General features: G+C 41.3%; 2 protein-coding genes across 2 annotated transcripts; one reads left to right on the top strand and one right to left on the bottom strand.

The window, feature by feature from the left end:
* Positions 1–329: 329 nt before the first annotated feature.
* On the bottom strand, positions 330–4,889 carry LOC118556490 (charged multivesicular body protein 1b). Its single transcript, XM_036143307.1, has 8 exons — positions 4,714–4,889; positions 2,140–2,237; positions 1,914–2,060; positions 1,762–1,830; positions 1,560–1,667; positions 1,436–1,479; positions 1,174–1,246; positions 330–1,022 (listed from the first exon to the last, which is right to left on the bottom strand). The coding sequence occupies exons 1-8, from the start codon at positions 4,727–4,729 to the stop codon at positions 978–980; spliced, it is 600 nt and encodes a 199-aa protein (XP_035999200.1). The 5' UTR covers positions 4,730–4,889; the 3' UTR covers positions 330–977.
* A 297-nt stretch (positions 4,890–5,186) lies between these two features.
* LOC105927783 lies at positions 5,187–13,295 on the top strand. Its single transcript, XM_012864714.3, has 2 exons — positions 5,187–5,595; positions 10,035–13,295. Exon 2 carries the CDS (start codon positions 10,044–10,046, stop codon positions 12,288–12,290), a length of 2,247 nt encoding a protein of 748 aa, XP_012720168.2. The 5' UTR covers positions 5,187–5,595; positions 10,035–10,043; the 3' UTR covers positions 12,291–13,295.
* Positions 13,296–15,190: the final 1,895 nt, after the last annotated feature.

Consider the following 15,190-nt stretch of genomic DNA (forward strand, 5'->3'; position numbering starts at 1 on the left):
AGGTAAAAAAAAAAAACAAACAAACAAAAAAAAAAAACGAGCATATCCTCATAAAAAAATATATTTAGTATTGTGGCTTCAGTACAGGGGCCAGGACCAGTTCTACAGGGGCACTTGACTCTACTGCCCCCTGTCTGTAGGTAACCAAAAACAACCCAGAGAGCAGTTTTAGTGACTAAAGTCCCTCTGGTCTTTTACAAGATGTTTAAAAAATAAAAATGCATCTTCTTCACAACAAATATCATGGGTAATTTTGTCATTAAGTCAATTTTCTAACTGAGCATTACCAACCAAAAGTTTGTTTTAGAAAATAAACAATGCAAACAAAGTTTATATGGGTATTATAAAATTTTATTGTTCATTCACTTAAATTTTAACCTTTCCCGAACAATGAGAGAAAATGAAGGTGACCATAGAGGCAGACAGCGTAACCTCCTATGACCTTCTAAAAATATTCATCGCAAAGAAAGTAGAAGTAATCAGAACAAAAAGTCAGTTCACCACTGGGAAGAAAGACCTCTCAACAGTCCCAGAAATGAAATATGCATATATTTTGCCCCAAGTATGCACACCTGAATGAAAGAAAACAAAACAAAACAAAAAAAACATGCTATTATACAAAACCTGGAGAGTATTTCTGAAAATGAACGATAAATATAAGGTAATAGTTCTTATTGATTTTCTTGTGAATATCGTAAGTATATTTAAATATGTTTTCCACAAACCTCAAATCTTTTATTTCATTAAAAACTTTCCAATTACACTTTTTTTAATTTGGTTAATATCAATAAGAAGCAGGAAATCAAAAACCAACAGGGGCCGTTAACCATAGGGAACTATTATTCTTTACAGTTGCTTCTCACCAGACAGAATATGTAAAAAAAAGGAGGGGAAAAAACAGACATGATGTCAACGAGAGGGAGTTATATTCAGGTAGTGTATCAGGGTTGTAGATGCTGCTCCACAGCGGCGGCTCTTTACATCTGATCTCTGAGTTTGGCGAGCCTATTGGATAGTTCATCCTTTGAACAGAAAAGAGATTAAAAGAAGATATAGAGGAGAGAATTAGTTTAATTTAGCTTTACATATACAAGTGGTCATCATATTTTCATTTATTTTTCTTAATGAAATGAACACGTTATTTAGATTTAACAAGCAATCATGCAAGAATACCTGTTCTGCAGAGGCTACGCTGGTGCCCACTGATCCTGTCTGACCTTGAGGGAGCTCCATGTTCAGGTCCAAACTGGACAGAAAGCAAAAGTTTAGCATTACATTCATAAGAATGCCTTAAACATGCCAAAACAACACGGTTAGAGTCAAAACACGACATTTAAAATCCATCTGTACACCGCCATAACCCAAATGTACACTGGTCTATGTGATTTCATTTACCCTACAAAGAAAATATTACAGCTGAAATGAGAAAAGTTACCCTGCTTCATCGGCCATCTCATGCAGCAATGAGTCCACTTGGTTCTGTAACACACATTACGTATTAGTTTGACGCCAAAGGTTCTTCAATGAACCACGAGAACAAGCTTGGCAGAGAACGTCACCTGTGGTGTCGTGAGAGTTGTCGTGCTGCTCATGGTGTCTTCCATCTGGGCTGTCTGAACGTCCAGAGTTTCAAACTGGTGTTCAAATTTGTCCATGAGGGCTGAAATCTAAAAAAAAAAGAAAAAAAAAGAGCAGCATGTTTGTTTAGAACCCTTTATTTTTACTACGATGCATACACGTGCAGCATCTCAGGGGATGTACCTTTTCAAGATTCATACTCTTCAGAGTGGCATCCATGCCTTTCACCACACCAGCCATAGATTTGGTGACCTGTGAGATGAAAGCATTGAGAAAGCTGCGGTCATTTGGCCACACGGTTGTTCCGCCTCTAACCGAAGCCGCGTTCGGCGCACCTGGTTCATTGTGACCGCCGTCTGGACTCTCGCTGCCACTGCGTCGACTCGGGCGCTCATCCTCAAGAAGTTCACAGACTGGTTCTTCTGCCTGATGGCGTTCTCTGCGTGGATCCTCGCCACTTCCATGTTGCCCTTCTGGATGGCCTAGAGACAACAAAAAGCTTCCATGAACTTCTCCACAGCCGGCACCGACAGCTGGCGTGATGAGGGAAACACCGCTTACCTTCTTGACTTTTGCCTTTTCGACTTTTTCCTCCTTGTCACATTTCTTTGCATTTCTTTGGAGCTCTTTGGCAGCAAACTTTAGATTGAAGAGATTTTCTAAGACATGAAGTTAAAGAACAACAATACAAGGCAAGAGAACCAGCAGTAAAATAATCTCTTTTATTGTTGTTTTGAATATCTATGAATTTGAGAAAAGGGGCATATTATTCCTAATTATGGTGCAATCTTTGTAGCATTTGTGCAGTATTCATTTGGTAAATCTCAAATTATCAACAACTCCATAAATAAGTAAAAACAGGTTGTACTGAGAGCACAACCTGGAAGGGAAGTTGATATAGAGGAAAAAAGTATCAGCGAGAGGTTTGCATTAAAGTTATGAAAAGCTTCTAAAAAAAAAAAAACGTATTTTAATTCAGAGGCATGTCATATGTTTATTTATACTGACCACTACAGGGATGGAGACTTCATATAAGATGCTTTAAGATTAAGTTTTAAGTGTCATTCCGTTAATCTATTTGTTTTGAAATACTATAGAGATCCTGTTTAATCTGCAGAGCTACTATAACTATGGAGCTAAACCAGAGACAGCTTGCAACAATATTGAAAAAGAGCTTTGGCATTGAAAAAAAAAGAGTGAAAAATCAAACACTGAAAAGTCAAACATTGTTAGAAAGTAAAAACTTTTCTCTATTCTAATTTTTTTTTTAATGAGAGGTGTTTTCAGTGTCACTGCAGATGTCCTTCAGCTACAATGTCACACAATCATTAGCTGTATAAGCCAATGAAGATAATATTAATGAGAATAATACCCTTTCTTGTGGTCAAGCAGCGCTACTTGAACCGGAGCCTTCTCCAAGTTTGCTGCAGGAAGATGACGAGGAGTACCGAAAAAACGGAAAGGCAAAGAACTGCAAAAAAAATACACGATTCCAAGAGGGAAAACACTGGAATAGCGCTGGGAATACAGTATGAATATTGGGTGTTCGCTGAAGCGGAAGCTGAAGCTGCCGAGGCTCAGATATGACTGCAGAGTTGATTGACGTGAGTAAATGTTCTGATTTATACTGTGATAATAGTCATAGCAATGCTCTTCTTAGCCTCTACAGTCTGAAGTAATTAGAAACATTAGAAATAGATCGACTGATTGATTGGTTCTTACTGTGATGCCGTGTCCCTGTTTATGAACGGGAAACTAATTTCTCTGTGATGTTCTGATATGAGGCCCTTAGAGGTGCCGTACACCGGTGCTGTAATCAATAACGCTTGGTGTTCGATCGCGCCGAGCTGCCGCTTTACAGCGATGCATTTCAGTTGGTCAGGCTCAGTCTGGCATTGTATAATTTTGATTTATTGATTTATTATTCACCATATGATAGTTCTGATAGTACTGCCGGTAGATGGCGCCACGTCTGTTTATATCTGCTCATTGCACCCATCGTGGGGCTATATTTAGGCTCAAAAAGCACCATCAGGATGGACTGCCTGGTGTATATAACCTTATTTCATCATGATCACACGGATTTTGGTCTTTTTTTTTTTTTAGAACCATATAACATAGGTATATACCTACAATCTTCGACTTATTTAAAAATTAAAGTTAAAAATTTTGTTTACAACTGTCTAATTGCTAAGACGGTACAATTATGTTTACTTATTTAAAAATTAAAGTTAAAAATCTCCGACCAGTACATCTTTATATTGTTTCTTGGCATCCATTATGATGTCACCCGTCTCTGCATACTGTTTCAGCATTACGTAGTTTGTCTACAAAAGAAAACTGAGTAGGTGATTTCCCAACATGAAAAAAAAAAAAAAATCCAGTTTAAAATCATGACTGAAATAGTGATTAAATAAAAGGGAACAGAATAAAGATCATGTCTGAATTTAATTACCATAGAGCAACACATCCGGACTTTTAAACAGAACTCTTATATGTCACTAATGTCAGTTTAGGAATATCTGAACAACTGGGTAATTAAGAATATAGTTCATATCCAAATTATGTGCATCATTATTATGATGTGTGTCATTATTTTACCTATAATAATTATTATTACCTGAATAAACATTTTCAAAAACTGTAACACTGACAGCTTCGTTGTGGGAAACACAGGTTATAAAACTAGTTCACAACTACCGTCAATTATTTTCCAACTTCCCGAGAAAACAAGATGGCCCATTTAAAAATATATATATAAGGATATTACAGGCATATCACCTGAACTGTTGTAAGGTAAAGTGTCCTGGATGGTTACAGCGTGAGTCAGCTGTAATTTAAGGAGATACAGCAGACAAGTGTTATGTTTTCCGATATTAGCAACGAGGCCTTTAACGCAGCCCGGTCAAAGATTACAGAGGCCAGAAGAAATTTAGCAATGTTCTGCTTATTACCTAGACCGCCTTATTAACCTTTAAATAATATCAGACACACGAGGTGACCTCTCACATGTCTGTGGCACATAAATGTCATAGTTTAAAGAAGCTACCGTGTTGCGTTGGTCGTTTTTAGCCCCTGCCTTCCTTGTTATTACGCCGCACTCCTCCTGCCTTTTCCGCGGCTTTCAAAGGATACTTTCCATGCTCGGCATCTTCAGCGGGTTCTTCGGAGACCCAACGATAGAGTTTTCGCCAGCAAATCCACAAAGAAACTCGTCAAATAAAACAAAAAGTTGGTGAAAGTTGAGCCCCTCTGTTTCGGTCGCTTCGCCGTCTTCCGCACTTCCTGATGTCTTACCAAAATATCCTCCTACGTCACCGTCACGTGGTGTCGGTATCCCATTGAAACGTCACGAGCGAGATGCCTCCGCCTCTTTCGCCCAAATGTGAATGAAATATATATAAATATATATATATAAAAAAATACGAGAAAACACGTTAAAGGAAGGGCGTTGCAGTCTATTCGTGTAAAAGAGAATGAAAACATGAAGTGGAAGCGGGGGTGAAAGTGGACGCGCCGCTGCGGTGGGCGGTGTGAGCGCTCGTCTGATGATTAGATTTACTGTGTGGATCACGGCGGAGAGGGAGGATGACTCACTCCGTCTGATGTGAGGTTCACCCCGCAACAGCTCGGCAGTGCGGTGGCACGCCGGCGGTTCAGCCTGACATGTCCGCTGGGCTCCAGCAATACGAGGCAAACTTTAGCAAAGTGTCCGGCTGCCCCCTTTTCCACGGCCGTTAACGGGCACGGCGTCTGTTTGAAAACTTGAGCGTTTCGTCACTCGGTAGTTACAGTGACCCGCGCGGAGTCGTGATTCACCGTGAATTTCGTGACGGCTAATTGCCATGGAAACAGCGCTGCTGCACTGAGAGGAAACTGTCCGTGTTAACTTCAGCCTTTTCCAACAGGGTCGGACAAACCTGTTGGATACCTTTTTTTGTTTATTTATTTTTTCTAATTTATTCTTTTTTTCTTGGCATTACTTTTTTTTAAAACTGTAATTTGACAGCCGACCAGGTGAGTTCTTGAATTTGTTTCTATCATAGCGGCAAAGTGTCTTGTCTAGTTTTAGAAAAATATTAATAATAATGACCTTTATGAGATGTTGCAACTGCAAATGTATCATGAAAATATTGATTTCGCTGCAAAAATGTGAACTGAAAAATGCATTTTTTTTTGCATTAAGAAGAATTGGGGATTAAAGAAAAACCTACAACATGAAAAAAGATCAAATAAAAGTGCCCTCTATAAAAATGCTCAAATTGGCATCCATCAGTGCGTGCTGTGAGCTAAATCCCATCAGATGCAACAATGCACATGTTCAAGTTCGCAGGCGGATGATTTTATGGCCCTGGTGCCACGTCAAGTGGTGCATTTCGGGTTGTTTTTGCGCACATGGAAATAATCCAGGACAGCCAATGAGTGATGCTTTGTTCAGTGGCTGTATGACTCATATAGTCTTATCTATAAAGAAGCCAAGTGGCAGAGGAGCAGTCCTGCTGCAGGACCGAGCTGATGTAACCCCTGAGATTCACTAGAGGCTGCTGTGGGCCACCAGTCCCTGTGCCCCGGGTGGGACCTGCCACACTGGCTGTGTTTGCACGGGTTGGAAAAACCAAACACTGACAGCTGACCTCACAGAGGCTGACTGGGCAGAAAAAGGGCTGCTCCTTTGTCTGCTTCTTAAAACCATTTAAAACAATTAGTCTCGATTTCTGTATTTACAATGCAACAATATGTTTTGCATTATCTTTTAAAATAAAAGCTACCCTCTTGTAAAGGTGCAAAAGGGGTGAATATATACAGTCTTCTTTTTTTTCTCTTCTCACAGAAAAATCATCAACACAAAATCATCAGTGGGGTATTTTAACCGTCTCTTTCAAAATGAATGTAACTAAAGCGATTTTTTTTCTTTAGAAACATCACTCCTGATTATGCCAGGGTAGGCTTTTATTTTTGCAGCTTTCTGGATGAGGACCCATGTTTATATTGTCTTGCCAGCATGCACACTCAGCAGAACGTTAAAGGAGGTAAAAAAAAACTAAACAAAAAAAAAAAAAAAACATCCAGAGCTCACTGTTAGAGAACTGCAGCAAAGAGGGCCATTTTGGTTTCACTGAGTCTCCAAAACAGTCCTTAGACACTCTCTACATGCCAAAGTTGCTTGGAAGGGATTCCAGATAATAGCATTTCCTGCCCTACCATCACAATCGTATAAATGATTTTGCTAAACTAGTGGGTCTTTCCTTGAACCATGTGTTTTGGTCAGATGAGACTACAGCTGAGTTTTTCAGGAATAAATACTTGAGGATTTGGAGTGAAACGTGATGAGCATGCAGAGAGCATCCTATGCCCACTGTTAGGTATGGTGCTGGATCTGTCATGCTGTGGGCTTGCCTCCTGTCCAAGAACCCTAAGAAATCTGTCAGACTGCATTTCATTTTAAATAAAACCAGGAAACTGAAAATGGGTTCTCTTTTGGTCTTTTAGCAGGAAAATCATACAAATCAAATGGTTAATATACTCAGACTTGGTTCACCAGCCTACAAAATCACCCTTATTCAACTAACATCTCAGTCTCCAGACCTAAATATTAAGGAAAACTATGGGGTTAACACAAGATAATTGATCCTAAATGACAGTTTTAGAGAGGCCCATCACAGTCATCACAAATAATTGATGTCATAAACACTGGAGGATTAGCCCATGCAGTCCAGAAGTAGTAGAATTTTAAAAGTGATTATTTTTATTTGACTATCATGTTCTGTTTATTTATTTGGTAGGGACAGATATAATATACCTAGATTATTATATATAAAATAATCTGATGCCTGTATCATAGTTCTTATGGCCATAGCTAATTATAGCTGGAGAATATATCATCATCGCAATATCAATGTGCCCAATGTTGCAGTCGCATATCCGCTTAGATGCGGTGTTTGGTGTGACACATTTCAAGTGTCAGGCATTCCACTCCGCAATGTTGATCGTAGGTTTTGCCAGTCGGAAGTGGACCTTAATCTTCATATCGCATACATTTTCTGAGAGAAGGGAAGCTAACAGAGCGATGGAGACATTGAATCATTTCGGAGAAAGGGAAAGTCCAGGAAAATGTTGGTTAATCCCATAACTGATATCGTCTAAATTTCAGCAGCATTGTCACAATCAAATGTATTCCTGATAACAAGCAGCCGTAAAAGCAGCATCAGTAGTTTAACACAAAAATGACGTAGGCCATGTTTTACCAGCTGGGTCTTTGAATGAATGGGAATTATTTAAACAATAAAGAACCCCTTAAAGGGAAACCCATATACTATATTTTTTCCCTTCTAGTTAGCAGCTGTGATAAAGGACTAAACAAAACTAGGTTTGGGATTAATTACAAAGCCGTTTATGGAAATTGTTACTTTTTTTTTTGGTCTGATACATCTTACATGCTGCGTTTTTATTAGCTGGGGGTGGAAAAAAAATCACAAAGCACAGAAATACAGGCTTTAAAACCTCAGTCAGTGTTAAATGTATAATGTGTATCCCTTTAGTGAACTGAGTTACTGAAATAAATTAACCTTTAAATCATATTCTAATTTATTGAATATGACTGTATATCAGTGTTCAAATGTGATCCTCTCCTTATCTTTTAGATCTTATGATCTCCCCAAAGTCTTCCACTCCTCAGACTCCATCCTCCTTTGTTCATTTATAAACATAACAAAGTTATAATGTAACTAAATTCTAAGTTCATTTCTCATGTCTTGGTCGGATGATTAGATCCTGAAAGACTTTTCACCAAGAGGAAACATTAAAAATGAACTGAGAGAAATAAATCCCAACGAACAAAGAGCAGAACAATAGAACAAACTAAGACACTAGACACAATGATTAAAATAATAAAGCAAAACCTGTTAGAACATAATAAAACAGGGAAATGATAAAAAAAAACACCTAATACTTAAGGATCATGACAGGAACAATTCAGCTCAGCACCTTTTATTTATACAGCAGAAATTCACAACAAAAGTCAACTTTAAGTGCTTTGCTAGACAAACGTATCTGATGTTATGTCCAGAAATGTGAACTGGATCAAAAAACATGTTACCAAGACTGGACAGAAATAGATTGAAAAAGCAGCAAAAGTCATCCTAAAAAACTGCAAGACCCTCACAATGAAAGTCTGATTCATCGAACAGAAAAAAAAGTAATGATGTGTTTGAAAAAAACAAAAAACAAAAAAAAAAAACAAAAAAAAAAAAACGGGGAAATTATTATTATTATTATTATTATTTTTGGCTGTTTTATATTGCCAGGCCTTTTCCACTAGCTGTTTAATATTTTTTCTCATCTTTAGCCTCAAAAGCCCCGTTCTAATGACACCGATGGTTTAGTGCAGGGGTTTCCAAACTTTTTAATCTGCGACCCCCAAAATAACAGTGCCAGAGACTGGCAGCCCCCTTTTGACGGGTGGGATCTTTTTTTTAGGGGGAAAATTCCAAGAATAATGTCATAATATTCTGAGTATAAAGTCGTAAAATTGTGAGAATTAAGTAGTAGTATTTTAAGAACTCTTATGAAAAATGGAGGCCTTCCCCCTGCATTATAGTAAGGAATGTTGAGTATCTTGTAAAGTTATACTTTGGTATTTGTTTCACAAATAAGGAAATACTAAATCTTTTTGGCACATCGGCATCAAATCATCTCGGGGACAATTTCTTTTTCACATAGGGTCAGGTTGGTTTACATAGTCTTTTCCCCTTAATAAATTAAATCATCATTTGATTTATGCATCCTGCATATACTCAGATTATCTTTGACTACTATAAATAAATAAAAATGTCAGTATTATTAATTTACCGAATGGTATAGACATGAACAAAAAAAGAAATCTGTGTAAACTAGAAATAGCTCCACAAAAAGCAAATAGAGCAGTTTTCTAAGCTGTTTTCCTCTCTTATTGTCAGATGTCAGTGTCTCTGAGACCATCTCCTCAAGCCTCAGTCAGTAGGGATTGTGTTGTCCATATGTTCAGAGCAACTTTTGGTCTGTCCATTTTTTCCTATAAAGGACCCAAACCATGGATTTCTCTCCCTCCTGGCCTTAAACGACAGACTGATACCAAAATCTTTATCAGAGGATTAAAATAGTAGCTGAAGTCAGGACAGATCTGCTCACACAATATTAATGGATGAAATATCTCTTTGATTGCACTGTTCATGTAAATTGTATTATTATTATTTTTTCTTCTTCTAGATTTTAGTGCAACTGTGATTTTTATCCTATTAGCCCCCTATGCACCGGTGTGAAAACTTGCACTTGTCAATACCGAAGCAGTACATCCGGTTGCCCAGTGTATATGTGATGTCCATATCAACTAGATAAATGAATTTAGCTTTAGAGAAATTCTAACCATTCTAATCAGATAGTCAAAGTGTGATACAAATGACAGGCCTCTTTTTCTACAGGTGAGGACCATGGAGCATAAAACTGAAAAGAGGTTCCACAACCTGACCCACGACCAAGTCCAGGCTCTCGACAAAGTGCTGACTGAGGTGATCCCGATCCACGGGCGAGGAAATTTCCCCACTCTGCAGGTGAGGGCTAAAGACATCATTCGTGTGGTGAAGGACCGACTGGTGGAGAGGGACATCCAGGTTAAAGACATACGCCTCAACGGGGCGACCGCCAGCCACGTCCTGGTGAGAGATAACGGCCTGGGCTACAGAGACCTGGACATCATATTCGGAGTAGAGCTGCCCAGGCAGGAGGACTTCCAGGTGATCAAGGAGGTGGTGCTGGGCAGCCTGCGGGATCTCCTCCCCTGTGGGGTTAACAGACGGAAGATCACCTGCCTCACCATGAAGGAGGCATACGTGCAAAAGATGGTGAAAGTGTTCAACGAGCACGACAGGTGGAGCCTGATCTTGCTCTCCAACAACAGGTCCAAAACGGTGGGGCTCCGATTTGTCAGCTCCCTCCGGAGACAGTTTGAATTCAGCGTGGACTCCTTTCAGATAATACTAGACCGCATGCTGGAGTCTTACTGGGAGAACGACAGGAGAGAAGAAGGAAAGCTGGCACTGAACGCCAGGTATTCATCCAAGGGAGCCAACGGCAAAGAAAACAACAAGACAGAAGAGCAATCAGGCAGTCCGCAAGACGTCGATGAAGAGGACGCTGAAAAAGATGGAGCGATGGCAACGAACGCAGACCCCCCGAGGCCGGAAGAAGCCGCGTCTGCGTTTGAGCTTCCAGATAAAGAAAGCGAGGGTGCGGATGGCCAGCATGAGGTGAAGGGAGCCGAGGGGAACGGCTTGCAGCAGGTAGAGGAAGGTGTAGGTGGCGGAGGGAGCGTCCATCCAGAGGCATTCGAGCTTTGTGAGGAAAGAGCAGAACAGAAACAACTGTTTGCTGGCGACTATCCCTCGGATGCGCCGCCCAAAACTGTATTCCCTGATGCAAGGGATCCACTGACGACACGTTCGTGTTTAAAACCACAGGCGACCGGAGAAGCGCCTCCGACAAACACCGAAAAGCCAATTTCCCAAGAAATGGCCAGTTTTGAAGCAAGTACAACGTTGGAAGCGAACATCAAAAACATCAAGACTGAAAGCAGCCCGACTCGACAAGACTCACGTTGTGAATACTCCTTTCCTCCCCCGGCTAAAAAAACTTGCAGCACATCGCAGGACATCGTGCCAGACTACTGCCCTTCCCCGAAGCTGCAAAGGAAAATGTCACGGAAGCTGATCAGCCAGCCTGAAAAGTGGTCCTTACTGACGGACGTGTCAGACATCACGACGCAGCTCTTTCCGCCAATCGAGATAGTGAAACCTCTTCAGCCGAAACACCCTGTACTGGAAAGCGTAGAAACATGTGGCTCTAATGTTTTATGCGCTGAGGCAGAACACTCTAAGGGTAAAGACGCCCCTACTGTTCTCCCTTACAGTCCGGAACGCACCCCTCCGACAGGCGCAGGTTCCTGCGAGCCCGCCGAACAAACGGTGAAGCCCAAACACTCCAAGAAGCCTCCTGATTTAAAGAATCGAACGAGCCCGACTTTAACGCCTCAGGTTAACGACCAAGGACCCGAGCCGCCTGGCCCTGTTCCAGAGAGCCCACCCATCAGTGCACAAGGTGAGCCCGTCATAGCAGTCGAAGCCGAATGCATGTACGGAGACTTTGAGCAGGCGATGGACCACCTCCGCCGCCGCCTCATCGCCACCCACAACCCCGAGGAGATCCGAGGAGGGGGCCTGCTGAAGTACAGCGATCTGCTGGTGAGGAACTTCAGGCCGGCCAGCGAGACCGAGATCAAGTCGCTGGAGCGGTACATGTGCTCCCGCTTCTTCATCGACTTCCCGGACGTGGGCGAGCAACAGCGCAAGATCGAGGCCTACCTGCAGTGCCATTTCGTTGGCAGCGAGGAGGCCAGCAAGTACGACTACCTGATGACCCTGCGGCGCGTGATAGACGAGAGCACGGTGTGTCTGATGGGACACGAGAGGAGGCAGACCCTCAACATGATCACGGTCCTCGCCCTGAGGGTGCTGGGCGAGCAGAACGCCATCCCCAACACGGCCAACGTCACCTGCTTCTACCAGCCGGCCCCGTACGTCACCGAGCCGATTTACAACAGCTACTACATCCCCCAGGCCCAGCCCCCGCTCGTCTACCACCCCTACCCTCTGCACGTCCACATGCAGTCTGGCCTTGTGTAGCCGAAAACGGCACGCCGGCATGAAGGCATGCTTTAAGCATGGCGCTCTGCGGTCAGAGGCACACATGGAGGTTTCAGCAACAAAAGGCAACGACGGTTGCAGCGTTGTTTAAAGTTTCAAAACCCTTCCTTGCTTATAACAGACGTTGAGTGGTCAGAGCTGAAGTGGACCTGGAGGTAAATGCGCAGCCTTTTGAAGATGAGCCCAAGAGAAGAAACGCGGGCGCTTGTTGAGAGGATTTCATCAAAGCTGAGCGGATTCCGGTTCCCTTTCGGAGGACTGGTCCCCCCTCCTGCATCGGAGGCAGTGTAATACGTCTCTTTGCCTAAATGACAAACATCGTTAACATATTAAATATAATCTGTCACTCGTTGGGCTACAAGGCTCTTGAAATCTTGGTTTGGATGAACTTTGAGTGACGATTAATGCTGTGGGGTAAAAACACTATAACCGTTTTGTGACTCATCCGTCCGGACTACATTAGGTGATGCCATACCCGTGTGTTCCCTGTTTAAAGATAGGATGCCTTTTACTGTTGGGTTAGACTAGACAGCGGTACTTCCATGATGTTGTAAGTGACGTGTTAGTGGACGTGAATTGCGAACACCTCATTTAGTAAGGTTAGAGAATAACTATATATCGGCTTCAAAAGAATTGAACATACTCCTGTCAAAAGGGGTAACAGCGCTCCGATTTGTATCTTCAGACAACCCAAAAATTGAAAACAATAGTTAATTCGGATTCATTTGTAACATTCCTTTCAACAGATATACAAAAAAATATAAGCGAGCTTCTCTAAACGGGAAATGGCCTGAGATCAGATTGACTGTAAAACAAAAGAGGACGTTTTAAAGAAGTGTGGCGCCCGCATCAGTCAGTGTTGCAGTGGAGAATCCCATTATGGGAGCTCAAAGGTAGTTTTAGTGTGCGTCACCTTCACTGACATTCAAAGCACAAAGTTACTAATTAGTACAAGTAGCTCTAGATGTTTGGCTGTTTTTCTCCCCCCCCCCCCCCAAAACTAATAAGTAACTTCTTCTGGAGTGACCCCTTTTCTGGTAAAGCTCAACAGCTGGCTGATGTAACTTGGAATAGACCTCATGGCATCTTAATTGAGTAAATGTTGTGTACTCTCAAACATCTGCATTCACCACAGTCTCTGAGGTAAGACAAACAAACTGAAGGTATAAACTAATCATTTATCTTAGTTGGGCCAAATGATCCAATCAAAAGCTGCGTATGTTAAATTTTGTTTTAGGACTTATCTGACGTTTGACTTCTTCCATTCGTCTGTGACTGTGATTAAAACGATCAGAAAGAGCCCGCATACGATGGGGTCCACGTTCATAGGCCGCCCTGTATGAAATATCATTTATTAAAACAAAAATAGAAAGATTGTGACATTTTTTTTTTTAGTTTATTTATTCAGTGTAAGAAATTTCTTTTGACAAAAATCAGCAGTGCCAGAATTTGCTCCATCACTAACAATCCCAATAATATTAATGTAACTGAAGCCTTTGGCAAAGGCCAATGTTAAAGCACGGCTTAGAACGTAAGATAAAGCTACCCTGATAAAATATTAGTTTACATACTTTTAGTTTATTCTGAAATGTTTCTCATAAATTATGAAAGATGAGAATGGAGTTTTACCAATATATTCAGAGTGTATGTATATATAGAAATGCTCCGTGTTTCATGTGAATTGGCTAAGATACATCACCAACACAAACCTACATATGACCCAATTTGAGTATTTTACTTAAAACCCATCAAAATAATGTTAAATTCTTATATAAACATATGAAAAGAGGTGATACTGTCATATTCACACTCTTTTCCCATTGTCTTACCTAATTAATCAGACAAGATAGCGTTTACCAGGTTTTCTGTGTTTTTCTTTGTTGTTTCTTTTTGCTTCGTTGCCTTTCAGCTTTGTTGGCAACTTCTAAACTGTCACGTCTCGTTTCCACTTTAGGGAAGCATCACAGGGATTTGCCGCCTTAAGGAAGCATGAGGGCCTGTTTTCATTATTGCTTTTTAGATGGAAACATCCTTCTGATTCTTCGCCGAAGCGACAGAGAGCACGTGCAATGCTTTTTCTCTGAAATCCACAGACCGAGTCGACTTGGGTCGTGAATGTACGTCGTTCTGGGTTACTGCCTGCTGTCCTGTGCAAAAAAAAAACAAAAAGCCAAAAAAAAGAAAAAATTGAACATTTGGAGCCAGTGGTTCCTGCACTGTCTCAATGTGTGTGTTCACTGCGTGTGCAAAGTACTCGTGTTTATTATTTGTGGGCAAAAAATAAAAAAAAGATGAACAGAAGCACAGGTTAGAACAGGAAGGCTACCCACACTGGCACCGAAGCACAATGTACATGCACCTATTGGTATTGTTGAGTAATGGCAGTGTTTGACATGGCTGTGATCCTCCATCTAAACTAATGGTAACAATAATACTGTGTGTTCCCTCTGTAGCTTGAAAATGGTCGTATTTATCTGTAGGGTTTGTTGTGCGTCGTTAAGGTACCGTTCTGGCAGTGAAGACTCTACATTATTCCTGTTGTGAAATCTAGATGATCGCATTGTTGTGTTATTGCGTAAATAAATATAACACCGCTGCTTTGCGTCTGGCGTCTTCTCTCGGTGCTCCGCGCCCGGCCAACTCTTTTATTTCCTTAAACCGAGGGGACTACGGCTGTTTGGGTAATCGTCTCCTCATTGGCATCATGCAGGCACCGGGCCTGCTTTGGAGGAAGCTCATCGGGTCTCGCTTTGTTGCACCGTTCAGAGGAAATGCAAGAAGTGTTATAGACACGCAGTCCAACAGAGTTTCAGTCACCACATTGAAATGCTCTTTTTTTTTCAGGGACGAAGGCTTTTGCAGCAATGGTTTTAAAATAA

This window comes from Fundulus heteroclitus, chromosome 11, assembly GCF_011125445.2.
Source record: "Fundulus heteroclitus isolate FHET01 chromosome 11, MU-UCD_Fhet_4.1, whole genome shotgun sequence".
Classification (NCBI taxonomy): domain Eukaryota; kingdom Metazoa; phylum Chordata; class Actinopteri; order Cyprinodontiformes; family Fundulidae; genus Fundulus; species Fundulus heteroclitus.

Excerpts from the sequence above, each read along its gene's own strand:
- LOC118556490 (XM_036143307.1), bottom strand. Across the intron at positions 1,668-1,761 it reads AGAGTATGAATCTTGAAAAG|ATTTCAGCCCTCATGGACAA; the intron begins GTACATCCCCTG and ends TTTTTTTTTTAG. Across the intron at positions 1,247-1,435 it reads GAGATGGCCGATGAAGCAGG|TTTGGACCTGAACATGGAGC; the intron begins GTAACTTTTCTC and ends CTTTCTGTCCAG.
- LOC105927783 (XM_012864714.3), top strand. The coding sequence starts at position 10,044 with ATGGAGCATAAAACTGAAAAGAGGTTCCACAACCTGACCCACGACCAA.